General features: G+C 36.7%; 2 protein-coding genes across 2 annotated transcripts; one reads left to right on the top strand and one right to left on the bottom strand.

Moving 5' to 3' along the window:
* Positions 1-9: 9 nt before the first annotated feature.
* On the bottom strand, positions 10-6534 carry LOC111321966 (toll-interacting protein B). Its single transcript, XM_088735368.1, has 6 exons — positions 6378-6534; positions 4468-4661; positions 3344-3477; positions 2008-2056; positions 1518-1670; positions 10-1038 (listed from the first exon to the last, which is right to left on the bottom strand). The coding sequence occupies exons 1-6, from the start codon at positions 6421-6423 to the stop codon at positions 718-720; spliced, it is 897 nt and encodes a 298-aa protein (XP_088591494.1). The 5' UTR covers positions 6424-6534; the 3' UTR covers positions 10-717.
* Positions 6535-6592: 58 nt separating this feature from the next.
* Positions 6593-16142, top strand: LOC111321960 (GDP-L-fucose synthase). Its single transcript, XM_022924979.2, has 11 exons — positions 6593-6697; positions 11264-11416; positions 11824-11938; positions 12940-12993; positions 13370-13518; positions 13991-14130; positions 14579-14643; positions 14765-14831; positions 15081-15160; positions 15450-15549; positions 15868-16142. Exons 2-11 carry the CDS (start codon positions 11280-11282, stop codon positions 15921-15923), a joined length of 963 nt encoding a protein of 320 aa, XP_022780714.2. The 5' UTR covers positions 6593-6697; positions 11264-11279; the 3' UTR covers positions 15924-16142.
* Positions 16143-17836: the final 1694 nt, after the last annotated feature.

The raw sequence follows: 17836 nt of genomic DNA, 5'->3' as shown, positions 1-17836 counted from the left end.
AATGCCATCAATGGTTACAGTTCTTTATTTACAAGTTTTTCCTCTTTTCAATGATTACCTTACACAACCATCTATTTGTTTTTCCTGAGTAAAGGAAAGCATTGCTTTTACAAGCAACAGTTCATCACAAGAGCAGTCTATTGTCATTTATTTAAAAAAACATAATATTTCTTATTACATTTATGTTGAGATTTTGAATATTTTTCAAGCACTTTTTGCAATGTACTTTCAGTATAGCTTAAATGATGCATCTAGATGTACGGGGTTGATGAGGTTGATTCTTAAAAGCAGATTAAGCAGATTAAGCTGGGAGTGTTTATCATGCAGCCCCGATAATCCATTAAAATCAATTTCAATACTTGATTAAGACACAATACTTTTGTTCTGTAGACGTTACTCAACGTTGAAGTTTGATCAGTCAGCATTATGATGCCAGGGCAGTTACTCAAAGTTTCTGTATGTTAAAACAGGCCTTTTTCTGAAAAAGAGTACCAAACTAGCACTTTAATGCAATTGGCCTACTCTAGAGTTTTTAGAATTAAAAATTTCTGGAGAGCATCCCTATCTATGGTATCTCTAACAAGACTCTCCCTTGAAGGCAGTTTACTAGATTCTGGGTTTAATGGTCAAATTTTCTGCTGATCAGATTTCAACTGAAACTCAAACTAATCAACCATACTTCAGCTCATCTGCGTTTTCATTGAGTATCTGCAGAGTTCACGAGTCTGATGTCATTCCCAACAAATGAGTTGTGGCAGCATTAATATCTCCCCCACATGCCTCAAGCACAGATCGAATTACACCCTCTTCCATGTTGGGAAACATATCTTTTAAGCCTGTTATATCGTGCTGATTGAGCTGACGTGGTTGCTGTTGGTGTTGCTGTGGACCAGTTGGAACAGGCTGACCAGGACCATATCCTCCTGGATAAAGGACTTGAGTACCTGGCACAACTGGCTGAGGCACCATCATGACAGGTACATTAGTTACTGGCATGCTGGGATACATCACTGCTTGTGGTGGAGGAGCAGATACTTGCTAAAATGAGTAGAACAACAGATTCTTGTCAAGAGAGGCTGAATCATGATGCGTACATGTGTATGGTTCTTTAAGCTGATAGCATACAAATTTACCCTAACTAGACTTTAAAAAATGGCTTGCTAGGGAAAGGGATAAATAAAGAAGTACACAACAATAAAACAGTGACAAAAAATTGAAAAGAATGCCAGATCATCATTTGTAAATTTAGGCATCTTACTTTTATTCAGCTTTTTTAAAATAATAATAATAATAATAATAATAATAATAATTATAATGAAACATACAATGATAATAACAGCTGTCACAACAATTCAATTCTTACTTAAAAGAGGATAGTATCCAAGAATTTCTCTTTTATAATCATGTTGTTATCTAGAAGAGTTATTATAGGTTGTGTTTTGGAAAGCAAACAAACAAACAAACAAATAAACAAACAAATAAACAAACAAATTACAAAGAGCTAATATTAAACCTACCCTGTATGAAAACACCAAATTGATCATTCCTTCCTTGTCATCTCCTTGTTTTCCACTGAGGGAATACCAATCCTCTAAGGTTTCTCCTGAAAACACTGAATCTTTAATGGTAACAAGACCCCAAGCAATCCGCTCATCCATAGAAAATGCACGCTGAAATCCAAAGAATATCACAGACAATTCAACCAATTGCAAAGTTGGTAAGATGCTTTGACAAGAATCTAACTTTATAATAAAAATGTGCCATCAAAGGTAAATTTTGAAACAGACTTTCCCAGTCTCCACCATTCAAAGCTCCAATTGACTTGTTCTAATATGTTTTGTATTACCAGCAACATTGCTGATGCAGATTGCAACTTTTGAATTGCATACTTCTAGTCATCTTCATTGCCTGAAGAGACAAATGAGACAGGATTATACGTGTACACCTTTTAAAATACTAAATACTTATAGGTAATAATAAAATAATATGAATGAGAATAGTGATCACCTCATCAAAAATTTCCACATACACATTCTTTGCACCCTCTCGAATGGGACTGTGAAATAAAGAAAAAAAACATTTCTAAGTAAACATTTTCAGGGTCACCACGAAGATGACTTAAGATCAAGAATGATAAACAGAGCATACAGAAGCAAAGAAATTCCATATTTCAGTACTTGCATAGATTGTCTAACTTGGCTTAGGAAAACAATGATAAAAAGTATGCGCCAACCTCCCTTAGTTCTGGGCTGGGGGAACTATGCCCCGATGCAAAAGCTCATAATTTTAGCTCAAACGCATCATTCGCATAATCCTGTAAAAAGTGCATAATTTCTGCATAATTCTCGATATTTAAATAAAAAATATGTCCTAAAAGATAAATTTTCCTACCTACAAAACTTTTTAAAATAGTTTTTTGAAATTGTAGTGAATTTTGATGGCAAAAACTGTACTTTTAATTGAAAAGATCGTGTCAAACTCGCAGGAAAACAAGTAAAATCGAACAGGCCTCTTGTCTTTTGCTGCTGGAGAGAGTTAAGCAATATCCTGGCAAATGATTATTAATAACTAGATTTTCTTTATATGGACTTGCAAATAAATTTAAAATATATGTAAAATTCAATACTTTTAATATTGTGCAACTTGCATAATTTGTGCATAATTTGCTAAATTTGGTACATAATTGCAGAAAAAATGGTGCATAATTTCTCATAAAATAGTGCATAATTCCCCCAGCCCTGTTAGTTACATACAAGTTATGAATTATGTGCAAGTGGTACCTATTAACCATTTAACTCCCACCAGTGACTATCCTGTAACCTCTCCCTATAATATCTATACATTAGTATATACTAAAACAGTGGATAGTGTTGAAGGCACACTCTGATTGGCTAGTCAAACTCGGAATATCCTTTGCTATTTGCCTCCGAGCAACTCGGGAAAAAATGGCGTCCTGGTTTGCATCTGTGACAAGCGAAGAAATCACTCAAATTAACGACGGTGGTGTATGTTATCTCACTGTTTTAGTATATACTAAAACAACTATTCACCTCAGTGTCGGTGGTTAGCGGTGATATTTACCTCGCCGCTTTGTGGCGAGGTAAATATCCACCACTAACCACCAACAATGAGGTGAATACTTGTTAATTATCCAGCAAACAGGTTGTGAGAAGACCCAAACTTATCAGGCAGAAATTATTATCTTGATTAAACACAAAATTAATATTCTTGTAACTAATTTACAATGAAATGTGTAACAGCTAGAGGGGAGAATTAACAATCAGATCTTCGGAGTGAAGTTGAAAGGATTAATATTAAATAAGTTTCCTGTGAAGGCACATACATTGACATTAACTTGTTCCAGCGAGGGTTTGTTGAACCATTATGAGCTGTTGGACTTTCAAACACATGGTTTCCCACTGTAATTCGACAGTAAGGATCCATGCGGGTAAGGCCATAATTCTTAGCCAACTTGGCCTGTTGAAGGCAATAAATAGAGCTTGTAAAATTAACTGGTGTTCATTTTAATCATGCATTAAGCTACACTGGATTTCTATTTAACAAATAGATCCTACATTACTGTACATCTGTGACAAACTTGGCTGTTCCACTTTTCTGTTTCAGCCACATTTTGATGTAATCTGTGATCTATTGCTTATTGCTGTACAGGCCTACAACTATTTGGAACCTATTTGTTTTATATGATAACGAAGGAAAATGTTATTAATGGTGACATCATCTATCTAACCGCACATCATCTATCTAACCGCCGCCTGGTTAGCTCAATTGGGAGAGCGCCGGACTGCTGTGCGGGAGGTCGAGACTTCAGTACCGGCCGGACCAACACTCAGGGTCTTAAAATTAACTGAGAAGAATATTGCTTCCTTTCTTTACCATCAAGAAATGGTTAGATATTCTAGTCTTTTCGGATAGGGACGAATAAATGGAGGTCCCGTCTCCTGCAGGGTTAGGGGCAGGAGACGTTAATTTCCCACGCACGAGATTACTGTGTGATGGACAGGACCCCCGTTGATACCAGTGTTTACTACACTGAAGGGGCTATCCTGTATAAATATAGATGTCTGTCTGTCTGTCTGTCTGTCCTCCAAAGATTATAAGTAAGAACCAATCAAGATGCCTGCTTATTTCTACTCAGTATAGAAAACATGGTAAATGGACCAAACATTGACTATGCTAAAAGAGATCTGCAAACAATGTTTATTCCATCCCCTCTTTTTCTCACTTACACTATGTGCAAGTGCTCAATTTAACATTCTTCATGAGGCCCTCCCCTCCTTTTTTTTGTGTAGTATCAAATGCATTTCCTGATATTGGGTAAGTCAGTCAGATTAAAAAAAAATCATAAGAAGTCTTTGAATAGGAGGCCTTGTGCCCCAGTTGGTCAGACAGCACTAAAGAGAGGGAAAAAAGGGGATGGCCTTAAAACTAAGCCTGAACTCAGCAGACCTGTTGAACTGTAATACTCAATCTTCCTGTGTGTTGTGCCTGAATTGGCCGCATGAACCCTGTTGGTTGGTAATAAGTGAGAGGCGGGACAGGAACCATCTGTCCTGTAGGATGAGGCGCTTGGTTCACTGCTGGTGAAAGCCGCAAGAAATCCTCTGGTAAATCACCAGTCATCACATTGACTCGGGAAGTTCCTAGTAAACATAAAAAAAAATTTCTTTCAGCTTTTGTAACTTCTTGCTACTCTGTGATCTTTCTGTAACAAGTTAAGAATTCTTCTGTTGAACAGTGAGTCTCAGATTATGACAAAGACCCAAGTGGTCTCATTCCGATAGTTTGATGATTACACAACACTCTGTTTTAAACCTTTACAACCTAACATCAGTATGCATATTCTCCACACTGTTCTCTATACATTTCTTATGAAAATGACGTGGAGAATATGTTAAACGATCAAGAAATTTCTAAGCTGGGGATCATTTTCCTCCTTTTCATGAGCTTAATATTTGATTCAGTAGTCAGGGCTTGACACTAACTTTTCAACTTGCTAGCCAAGTAGCTAGTGACCTCTTAGATGTTACAACAACTTCAGTTTGTTCATAGCCAAACTGGCTGGTGGAAATTGAAAACCACTAGCCAAGACTGAATTTCTACTAGTCTGTGGCTAGAGGGCTACCATTAGTGTTAAGCCCAGAATAATGCCACTTAGTCTTATCACTGTTATTGTATTTGCCATTTGTATAAATAAATTATCTGTTCTGAGAGGCAAACAGTTCTGGAAGTCCTACGCTCAAGGAAAAACATAGAATGCATAACTACAGTAGCACTGCATACTTTCCAAATGAGGCTGCTGTGTCTATTATCCTTGAAATGGTTTTACAACATGCAGAGCAACATGTTTATAAACAGTTCACCATCAAAACCAGAGTAAGACTTTTAAGAGCAACTTTGTGAACAAATAAGTTATTCTAGTCAACAGCAAAATGCTTTCCAAACTTTAATCAACAGTCAAAAGGCAGTAAAAATGCACAAGAATAACGGTTGACACCTAGTCAGATGTATCGACACACAACAACAAGAAAAAGCACTTGTTGACTGAGATATCATGTTCATTGTGCCAATTATTAATGGTTGGAATTGAAAGATTCTTTCAGGAGATCTTGAGACAAGGAAGATTCCAAGATCTGAGATCTTCTTTGTCTTCATAATTCCACATTTATTTTTAAGCGCCGTATATTAAAAGCTAAAAGATACTCCTTTACATCTGATTATTCATAAGTTACCTTCCTTGAACGAGGTGTTGGGTGAGAAAATTTAAACAAATTAAAATAAACATGAATAAAGGCTGATAGTTTCGAAAGAAACTGTTTAGGGCTGCGTCGGTGGGAGTAACGAAATAATTTGGATATATCAACAAAGTTGAAATGGTAAATTGGCCACCGTAACGATTACAAAAGCTGACGTTAGCCCTTCGTCGGAGCGAAACGTCTGCTTTTGTAATCGTTACGGTGGCCAATTCACCATTTCAACTTTGTTGATATATCTAAAATAAACATGGCTAATAATAGCACAATCATCATGCGATCGATGCTAAGTAATCACCTGATGCTGAACGAGGTTTAGTAAAAAAAGATACCTAGGGAAACGCAATGATGTTCATATGTATCCAGAAAACAGAAAACGCTGATAAAACAAAAGAGAGAGAAAACGGAGTGAAACAGTTTGTAAAATGATTAGTCGACATCGCCAAATTAAACTTCCGCCATTGTTAAGGATAAATAACTGACGAAGTATTCCTGAGTCTCATCACTGAACATTGGAAAGGCTTTAATAATTAAACGTATGCTAAAAATTTTTTGATACCTTTCCTTCTTTAGTGCAGAGAACATCAAAAATAAACTAATAATCACCTGAACTTGGTTGGGCCGCCATCTTGAGAAGTAACTGGTGTCCCATGATGCTTTACCCTATTACTTTTGGGTTACGTCACGCAGTTATTTGCGTGACCTCGAAAAAAGTTCGGGGAGTAAGTAAGTAAGTAAGTAATTTTGTTTAACCACATATCGCATATGAGCTTTTAGCTCGTTTAAATGCAAATGTGGAAACCCACCCATCCCACCCCAGGGGAGGACATCCATCACACAGTGATGGAGTGGGTGGTTACCTAGCGCTTCTGCACCGCAAGTCACCTAGAAATTTCGATCGACACGTCAATACTCCCTCGTGAAAGGTAGGTCCTTATGTAACCTAGTTTTATTTCGATCAGCTTTAGTTCTTTCTGGTTTGTATCATAACTTAAAGCACGACTAATAGTAGGGGAAAGTGACACGATCTTCCTTTACCGTGTATATTTAAGGCTATTGAGATCGATTGTGCGAAGGTAAAAATTGTCTAGTCGTGAACACGATATGATTTCCATAAATCAAAGCAACGTAAACCTGGCCGCGGTATTATTCACGCTTGTAAACTTAATAAAAAAAATTATACCGGAAAAGTGAACAGGCGTGTGAGTTTGGACGACTTGGATTAATTCAAGTTAAGAATCCCAGCCCACACAAGCAAACAATATTTGAATAAGTACCATCCATAAGCGTATGTTGACAGTGACAAATACCACGTGTTTATTCTGAAAGTTCTAGCTTTGTGACGATAAACCAGGTAATTTTTTAGAAACATTCGTGTCATGATATCAAAAATTATTGAGGTGGAAGCTTATTAAATTCTAAATTCAGAACATATGCGTACATCAACATGATTGTTGCCCAACCAACACAAAACATACAACAGTTTTTTTGTTTTGTTTTTTTTTTATTACAATTTAATGACACATATAACTTACTTACTTACTTACTTACATTAATAGATAATAATACAAAAGAGTAAAAAGAAAGGTGCCATAAGGATGGTCTGCAAAAGAGATAAATCCCCATGCACGGCAGACCACCTTTAACAAAAAAACAAATCCAAACTAAAATCAATCAAATCTTGCAGTCAAATAATCCCTTACACCCCTTTTAAAACAAGAAACACTTGGAGCCTGACGGACCGATAGTGGCAGCCCATTCCACATGTGGACAATCCTATTAAAATAGCAAAACCTAAAAGTATCAGTCCTCGCGTAGTTCTTTTTTAATTTAAGTTCGTCCTTACCCCTCAACGAGTATCTTTCCGAATGTGAATAAAATTGGATATAAGAGGATATATCTATATTAATATACCCATTAAGAACTCTATAAAAAAATAGTACGTCAAAAAAGAAGCGTCTGTCCTCTAGAGATAACAGGTTCAGTTTTTCTTTACGAGTGTTGTAATCATCATCAGTTTTTAGAATAAACTTGGTGGCTCTTCGCTGAATCCTTTCCAATTTATTAATGTTTCTAGCCGTGAAGGGTGACCAGACAATAGTACAGTATTCCAATTGGGACCTTACCAAAGCACAGTACAACCTTCTTAACATGTTAACATCTTTCAGACCCTTGCATGTCCTTTTAATAAGGCCAAGAATCTTGTTAGCCTTGCTTGATATCTTATCAACATGAGCATTCCAGGACAACTTGTTACTAGTAACTAATCCAAGATCACAGAATTCAGATGTTTCTTCCAGAGAGCTCTCATTCAGCTTAAGGTCAGAACGAAAAGGCATACTTTTTTTCGTGATACGCATCAATTTGCATTTCTTTACATTAAAATCCATTAGATTTCGCTGACTCCAGATGTGTAGATTATTCAGGTCAGATTGAAAATCATGTTGGTCTGATGTACAGTTTATCAGTCTTGATGTTTTACAATCATCTGCGTACAGTGCGATTATGTTTCCAGGCATAACCACATCAGGCAAATCACTAATGAATATTACAAAAAATAATGGCCCTAGTAGGGAGCCCTGTGGTACACCAGATGGGATAACAGACCAGGTAGAACTCTGTCCTTCAATAACAACCCTTTGCTCTCTGTGGGTCAAGTAATCCTCGCACCATCTTAGTAGGCTACCAGAGATGCCGAAATTACACAACTTCAGAAGAAGTATATCATGTGATACTCTGTCAAATGCCTTAGAAAAATCTAAGAACACGACATCCACCTGTAGTCCATCATCCAAGGCCTTTGTCCACTGATGGTGTGTTAATACCAACTGGGTAGCACACGAGCGACCCCTTATGAAACCATGTTGCCAATCTGTCAGGTAAGGGGCCACATGAGAATATATTGCATTCAGTTTGCAGCTTAAGGTGGCTCGTACCAGTTTTCATCTTTTTGATGGTTTATAACTTTGAAAGAATACAACAGAAAGACAGACCAAGGCCAGTTGAACACTTTTGGGGTTGAATTATAATAATTGGTTATCCAAAAATAGGTGTCATTTCGTCACTAGCAGTTTCCATGGCAACACTTTCATAGGCGTATTCAGACGCATTTTTTAGCTTGTGGCTTAAATAATTCGAAAACTAACCTGGTGACCCCGTGATTTTTTTCAGTGATTGCTTTTGGCACTTGAAAAGGAAAATGCACAAAGATTTTTAAAAAATTATACCGAGCGGAATTTCAGAAAATCTAGAAAAAAGGCAATTTTTACACATCGCAAATTTTCTTCCGTACAATTTTATAATTTTTTCTCTGATGATTCCTTTTGACTTATTATCATATTGGAACAATAAAAAGAAGGGGTCACCGGACTTGTTTTCATGCAATAGCTTTCGTGAGTTTAGCAATTTCCACGCGAGTTCTCGCGCATTTAAAAGTCTGGATTCTATAAGATCGACATTTGCTCGTGATCTGTTTTAGCTACTGCTGACAATTGCATGTGCTTGCGCGAGCACCTACGATCTGATGTTTACAGACGTTTACAGCTAAGAAAATCATTAAACAGCCGTCAAAGACAGCCTCCCGAGCTGATCTTAAAAATCCTACACATGACTTCTGGCTATATCATATAATTTTCCTTGAAGTTTCAAAGTCTTCTCCCACTTCGATCAGGTAGATTATCCTTCACTTGAGTTCTTCTTTCTTCGCCGTCGCAAGATTTCATATCGGTTGAATATTTCTTTTAAATGTAAAGTGAAGCAACCTTTACTTCCCTGAAAATCGTCTTCTTTATCTTAGTTTCTATCTCCTGCATTCACAGTGGCCGCTCAACACATCAAATACAAGCTCTTAGGTAAATTTCTCACAAAGTAGAAAAAAATCCTTGCGCCACCATCTTTGTTTTAAATTTTCGTCTTTTAATCTCGTGCTTCTTTCGCACGTTTCTCTCGCGCGTGACGCAAGAGTTATCTGTTCCCCGTGCGAAGAAACTGGTACGAGCCACCTTAATTTCAGCAATTGTACAAGGTAAAAAGAAAAAAGAAAAACAGGTGGCTTTTCAACTTTTCAAAAATTTTACCATTTTAGTCCTGATCTAATGTTGCTATAGTTTCAAGTGTGAGCCCCAGAGAGTAACTGTCTAGTGCATAAGTTTTTCAACTCACACTGTCCTCTTTATATGTGGCAGATGTTTTCGCAGATGGACTTCATATAGCACTCTATATTTACAGCTGCTGTAGCATTGTTAAAATCAAGCATCAATTCAGATAAATTTTTATAATACAAAAAGAGTGGAGGTAGAAATTAAGCTCTTGACTACTAAATGGTGGAATGGTGTGTAGGGAAAAATTATAGATTAATAAATATTAGATAGAATACATGGATGGCAGTGTCTTAGTTTTGCAATTATCCCAATCCTACAGTTTTACTAATTTTTCAATGTATTGTATTCAATGTACACTGCACTCTTTGTGTAAAGTGAGCAATTAATGGGAAACATAACGGTATTTTCTAGATCAAAGCAAAGTTTTTAATGATATGGATTACGGATCTATGAGTTGGTGTTGATTGTTGAATATTTAGTTTAGAATATGATAACCAAAAATATCACTTAAACTGGTTGTGCCTTTGGTGGTCTATGATTACTGGCATTTGTAATGATTGTTTAGAAAGTATAGAAAGATGTTTTTTTATCTAGCCACGAGCATGGGACAAAAAATAAATTCTGAGTCCCCATGAGGAATCAAGCCTCAGACCTTTGGATTCCGCGCTCTGATGCTCTACCACTGAGCCACAGAGCCTCTGTGGTGAGCAAGGCCCATTACCAAGTTCATATTTGACATGCATCCTGCATACTGCTAGGATTAAGCAATGTTGATAACATCATGTTTTTATAAGGGGGACTCAGAATTTTTTCTTTGTCCCATGCCTATGACTAGATGAAAAAATATCTTTCTATACCTCTTTACTAAGCTCAAAATTTACCAAACTGTACCATCCTTATTCTTTACAAGGTTTAGAGAGGTTTTCAAATTAGACTCATCTATGGCTTATCAAAACTGGAATCTTTCAGAAAATCACTCCTACCTATAAAACATGAAATGCACTGGTATGCATTTAATTTTTTATTGGTTGAGTGAGGTGTGGTAAAAGTTTGGTGACAGGGTTTTGGTTGTAAAAGACAGTGTTGTCCTGGGCAACCTTTCTTGTTTCCAAAGGTAACTTACCGGTAATTCTAAGAGCCATACATTGCCAATGGTCACACATGAAAGCCTGCCAGAAGAGGTCAAAAGTGACATTGTCACAGTGACTGGAAACTGAGCCAAGTTACTTGCGACAATGTCACAATTTTAACATCAAACATGGTTGTCCAACTTTTGTTACACCTCACTTAACTGAAAATCATAGTATTTCATAACGATCAAATTGTTGTAAATTCGTAAAGATGCCAGTGATATATTTTGTTGACATAGTCTTTTTTAACCCTCTCTTGAAGCACAGTATCACTCAAAATGGCTGAAACAAAAAGAATTCTTGTGACCGGTGGCACTGGCCTTGTTGGGAAAGCTCTGGAAGAAGTTGTAGCAACAGAAGCAAAAAGATCAGATGAAACTTGGTTTTTTTTGTCTTCTAAAGATGGCGACCTTTGGTGAGATAAAGTTAAACTTCATGTATCTGAAAAGTTAGGTTTGGGATTTTTTTAAATTTGTATGAATTGTGTTTTCCATTTTAAACTGACAGCTGAAAATTTTTGGCCCTCTCCTTGTCCTCTGATTGATTCAGTGTACATAGTGTATGTCTACTATCATTGAAAATACTCTAAGTCCAAGGAATTGAAAAGAAAGTTTTCTGAATTTCATTGAACTTAACTTATTTCTTATCCATCTTGTAGGAAAAATTCTTGAGAAATCCAGGAGATCCCAAAACATGAACACTTCCTTAATATAGACCAGACAGTCATGTAGCAGCATTAGTTTTTCGACACTGAAACCGGCAGCTAGCATGAAAGGAACTTTCAGTTCAAAGCTCACAGATTAAATGTTTTTAATTTCTTAGTGATGCTACAGCAACCAAAGCAATATTTGACAAGTACAAGCCAACTCATGTGATTCACTTAGCAGCTCTGGTAGGCGGACTTTTTAAGAACCTCAAGTACAATCTGGATTTCTGGGTATGCCAACCTTAATATTTTTCCTTTGAATTCATATACCATGAACATTTTCATTTGCACCACTTTTTGTAGTAAAAACGAAAAGGAAGCATTTTGGTCTTTCTCTCTTTTCACCTCAGGCCAGTGCCTCTACATATTAATTTTATCAGCAAATTAATCTTAAAAGAGTTTTTGTAATTAAAGTCAGAGCAGAAAAAGGAGCAGAAAAAGAAGTCTGAAGGCAAGGAAAATGGAAGGAAAATAGCAGCAGCTGAGGCTGCAAATAATAATATATTAATTTTTTCAAGGGAGTCCTTCCACCATACTCTTACTTATGCAAATGAGTCTTATGAGGCTTAACCATAGACAAATGAATAAAGGTTGAAAGTTTCTAAAGAAACTGTGGTGCTGCGTCGGTGGGGGTAACAAGGTAATTTGGTTATATCAACTTGGTTGAAATTGTAAATTGGCCACCGTAAGCTGTCACATGAGATTGAAGTGATTTGTCATTGCATGGCATCACAAAGATACTTGCAGGATACTGTAAAACCTGTGGGAAAATGACGCTTGACCATTGCAGTCAATGAGATTGCCTGTTGCAATTCAGAAACAAAAGGGAAGGCACTTAGGAGACATGGGGCGTTTATTAGAGGAGTGTGTCTGATACAATTTTTTTACCTCACTAGGAGCATTTGTTAGATACCTTGTGCTTATTTAGACCATTTATGATATTCACTGCACTGCTTTCACCATGATAATAATCAACATTATTCACGTTTAAGCGTATTAAGTTGTAGCTGCATGCAGTCCTTGACTGCCTCTTGTACCATTTTGTAATAGCTATGAATAATGGAGAAGAGAAATGAATCAAATAAGCTCAGCTAGGTTAGCAACCAGATGAGTGAACTGGAATTATGGCCATTATGTGTAACTGTAGTTTCTGGCATTTGAATACAAGGTGTACACTATAAGTGTACATAAATTGTCTTAATTTCATTCTCGAGTTCACTTTTTTTTTTCAGAGGATGAATACACTTATCAATGACAATGTTCTTTACAGCTGTCATCTAAGTAAGGTGGGTGTCATGTCAGGTGACTTTTATTTTTAAGTTGATCAAGTGGAAATCCATCCCATTGTGTTTAGTTAACCCTTTAGCTCCCAAGAGTGCTTAACATGTAACTTCTCCCTGTAATATTTATATGTTATTTAACAAACAGGTAATGAGAATACCCAAACTTATCAGGTTAAAGTTGTTATTTGATAACACCAAATTCTTGTAACTAATTTACAAGGAAATGTAAAGCAGCCAGAGAGGTGAATTAAGAATCAGGTCTTGTGTTGAAGAAAATTTCCTATGGAATGTTCAATAATTTCATTTATGTTTTGATATCATTTTTGACCCTTTTGTTCATGAGACTAGTATAGTGATCTTGTTTTTGGCTAAATTGTAGGTGAAAAAGTGCGTATCTTGTCTTTCAACGTGCATTTTCCCAGACAAGACAACATATCCTATTGACGAAACAATGGTTCACAATGGCCCACCTCACTCTTCTAACTTTGGTTATGCATACTCCAAGCGTATGATTGATGTGCAAAACAGGTTTGTTGAAAATTTACTTATTTTACTGCAAGTGTTTTTGTATTCTACGGTCAGTCATGGGAGGGTTTTACAATGGCTTGAACAGCAGGTAATTAGGGGTAAATGTGTATGAGTGCAATTGCAAGGTTATGCTGCAAGAGAACTGGAACAAAGCTATACTAATTGTGTGCAAACTCTCTCCCAGGGTACATGTACCTTTTGGTAGTTCCACCTGTGTTTGCCTTCAACCCCAGCCATCACCCATCACTCCTCAACCCCTAATTTTCTGCTTGAGCTCCCTCTCCTCCTTCACTCCAGGATCCATAACCGTAATTCAGCCCCAGTGATAAAATGGAACACCAGGTATCCCTGGATTAGATTGCAGAACGATGGGAGTTTTTGTGAACAAAGTTTCCTCCAATTTATTTTTTGAGTTTTGAAAGGTCATACAGAGTACCAAAATATAATTTGATAAATGTGTCATTTTTTATAGAGCATATCAGCAACAGTATCCAGGCGGATGCTCATTCACTTCTGTTGTTCCCACCAATGTTTATGGAAAGTATGATAACTTTAATCTGGAGGACTCCCATGTTTTACCTGGACTTATTCACAAAGTTTACTTGGCACAAAGTAAGTTAATATGCCAAATTGTCCCATGGGTCTATTGTATGTTAAAGTAGAGAACTTGCCATTTTAATTTTACTAACACTGTCTTTGCTGACACTGCATTCCTCCATTCTTCACAACCCCTCATCTCAGAAGAAAGTCATCCATTTTGTACGTTTTCAAATTTGTAGAAAGGCATGTCCTAGGAAACACTGTTCCTAAAATGTTTTATGTAGCATCTCAAAGAAAAGCTATTTGCACCTGAGATTAAAATTATATTTCAAACAGTTGTGGATTTGATTTTGTGCCTGGTTTTCTGGTTTTAAGTTTGCCCCTCAATGGTGTCAGGATTTCTGTTGTACAAGAAAAATAAAAAGTAGTAAAAGAACAGAAGATTTCTTATGATATGTTTATCTGGGGGTACATGTTAAGGTGCCAATTTTTTTTCTATTTTCTTCACTGTGTGGTGTAGAAGAAGGCAAGCCCCTTGTAGTGTGGGGAACTGGTTCACCACGGAGACAGTTTATTTATTCCAAGGTGAGTGAAAAAATAAATGTGTCAATTTATTCTTCATAACACGTTTTGACTAAAGATTCTTTTGATGGAGGCCTTGAGTAGAAGATTTGACCTGATATAACTCTTTCTTGACTTTCTCTAGGATCTGGCTAGGTTAATGATCTGGGTGCTGAGAGAATATGATGAAGTTGATCCTATTATTTTGTCAGGTTAGTTTGTGATAAGTGTTTTAATTGAGCTATTTTCCTGAACTTTACTCCATAATGAACAAATAGATGGTAGTTTAATTCAAGGAACAGCACTTTTATGATGGGATATGACACAAGTATTTCCTTTGTGGCTTGAATGGTACAACAGAAAGGAATTATTATAGGGGTGATAAATGGTACTAGTTTCATTGCTTTAAAAATTTTAACTGTCTCAGTTAAACTCATGTGTTTGATGTTTGATTGTGTTAGTGGGAGAAGAGGATGAACTGTCAATAAAGGAGGCTGCAGAACTGGTTGTGGAAGGAATGGGTTTTGAAGGAAAAGTTGAAGTATCCTTTGCAAGAGTTCTAGCTATAACTTTCGTGTGCATAAGTTCACTGTCAATTTCTGTAAATAGATAGTTGACTGTGGTAACTTAATGCCCCTCAAACATTATCAAAAGTGACAAGGAGAAAGCCTTTTCCTTTAAGTGTTTTTCCAAAGATTCCCTGGTATTATGTTACAAATAGAGAAGCCCTGGAGTGATTTTATACAGTGGTCTGGTAGATAGCAAGTGTCTTAGTAAGATTAAAGGAAAATTAAAGGTTCAATGAAGACTTATTCTTGACTCTTGCTAAGTACGACACCAGCAAATCCGATGGCCAGTTCAAGAAGACTGCAAGCAATGCAAAACTGCGAAAATACTTGCCAGACTTCAAGTTTACCGATCCCAGGATAGGTAATAATTTGTCATTACTTACACCATGCCCCGTAAACTTTGTTGCTTTCAATGAAATTTCGTAATATAACAGTCACTGTGAGAATGGTCTTTGTACCAAGTTAAACCCTTTAACTCAGAAGTGATTGACAACTAACTTCTCCCTACAATATCCATAAACTATCCAGCAAAAAGGTAGTGAGAATACTCAAGCTAATCAGGTGGAGAGTTTTCTGGATCCAGCACTAAATTCTTGTAACTAATTTACAAGGAAATGTCTATAAGCTATTGGGGAGAATTTGCAATCAGATCAATGCTTTTTTTTTTACCATTTTTCAGCTATCAAAGACACCTGCGATTGGTTCTTGGCAAACTACGAGACATGTCGAAAGTAAACTACTGACACATGAAGAAGTCTAGGGGTTCCACCGTGACAGCGTACAAATGAATGGAAATCAATTGAAAAACTAGGAAAAAATACTGAATGTTGCATCGAACTTCATATTTAATATTCGACGTGGGATATACTTTTTGTGTTATTTTCTTTAGAAGTCACACTTGTTCTCTAGGGCGTATCTGAATTGCTAAAGCTGTAATAAAGTGGCACTTCTCTAGTCTCTGGATATGGCATTAGCTCCTCAACCTCTACCTAACCGCCCATCCCTCCCTTTACCCCACACACTGAGATTCTCGATTTGTCTATGACTGCCCTCTTGCGCGTGTTTTATGGAAGGATAAACGTGATGTTATCTTCGGGAAGAACCATGGCAACCTTGTCTACCTCTAGCCCCCCAGTTTTGAAGCACGATGGACAAGCCTCACGACCGACGGTCAATCTATCGACGAGATAACCGATACGCATCCTCTTTTGTAGTTTTTTTAGACTTAAACGAAATCTAAAAATCCAAAACATTGTTGAGGAAATTCTAGTTTCTCAGCTGAAACTGAGATTTCTTTTATCGCGTTTCTTGGGTTATTTTAAGTAACCGTTTGAATGTGATAGGAAAGACACAATTTTATTGAAATTGCCGTGTAATTCCAGTTCTAATTCGTATTCCTTGAGGTGATTAAAATTCGTTGAGGAAAATAGTTTGTCTTTAAGTGTGAGTTAGTGAGGTAACTTGAATTTTTGACATAAATAAGAGATGTGATCAATGAGATGGTCTTTTTGGGGTACAGTTTGCAAAATTGTGATTTCAATGTCGCACGTTTTGACTTGCTACTTTGTTGTACTTGTGTGAACGCTTGTTTGCCTGACGTCGTGAAGCCAAATCAGTGAAAAGTCCGGTTGTAAACGTGTCATGATGAACTAGGATGGAAGAAAATTTAAAACAATAACTTGCAAATACATTTTTAACCAGTCAAAGTTTGGGTTTGATGGTGCGGTATTTTGAATAATTTCCGTCTATGGTGTAATGGTTTGGAAGGAAAATAATGGCCTTGATTTTGCATTCTACAATGGATAGTGCGAAATTTTCCTGGTCGAAAGACTGTCATTACCTGCATTTCCAGCAAAATATCTTTAAATCCACGGCCTTTACTAAAAAAAAACATCCAAATGAGAGACTAATTCCTCGCTTTTCATCATCTGCACCCTGTTATGGCTCAGGCTCTTGAAAATTATTTCTACGCACTTTCCCCTAAGGAATAATTTGTTCAATTATTTTTTTTTTCTTTTCTTTTTTGTTTTTGTTTTTGTTACTTAGAATTTTATTACCGGAACGGGAATTATTCCTGGAATCTAACCTATCAAGCAACAATTGTTTGTTTTTGTTAAAGTATTTGGTCTTATTTCTGGTTACAGTGGTCAAACTGTAATGTCATCAATGAACTGTGACTTCAGAAACAATAAATTAATATTTGTAAGAATCGATCTATTGATAAGAATCGAGAATCGTGAACTGGGACACGTTGTTCGTCCATCCCGCAATGAGGATCAGCCTTCTGCTCCTGTGAGTGTTGAAAATTTTTAATTTCTAACCGGTTCTTGTATCATGTTTACGTCCTTGCACATAATTCTTCTATCAGTTTTTTCAGCAATGATTTTGCTGCGGTACTGAATGATCGTCTTTCGCTTGTGCTCCGGCTTTTCAAGCCAAAATATCTCTCGGAATAGTATTTACGTGGAAGTAGCTGTATTTGAAACATCTGCATCCTGCACCAAACTGAAACCTTCCAAAGAAGCCTCAATTCGATATTTTACTTCCATTGAACACTCGAGAAAAAAAGGAGGTTGGCTGAAAAAAATCCTCTCAGGTAAAGAGAGCAACACAAGATTTGTAGTTAGCAAATGAAACTGAAAGAAATT

This window comes from Stylophora pistillata, chromosome 1 (assembly GCF_964205215.1).
Source record: "Stylophora pistillata chromosome 1, jaStyPist1.2, whole genome shotgun sequence".
NCBI lineage: Eukaryota > Metazoa > Cnidaria > Anthozoa > Scleractinia > Pocilloporidae > Stylophora > Stylophora pistillata.
This window is presented reverse-complemented; position numbering and strand designations above follow the sequence as displayed.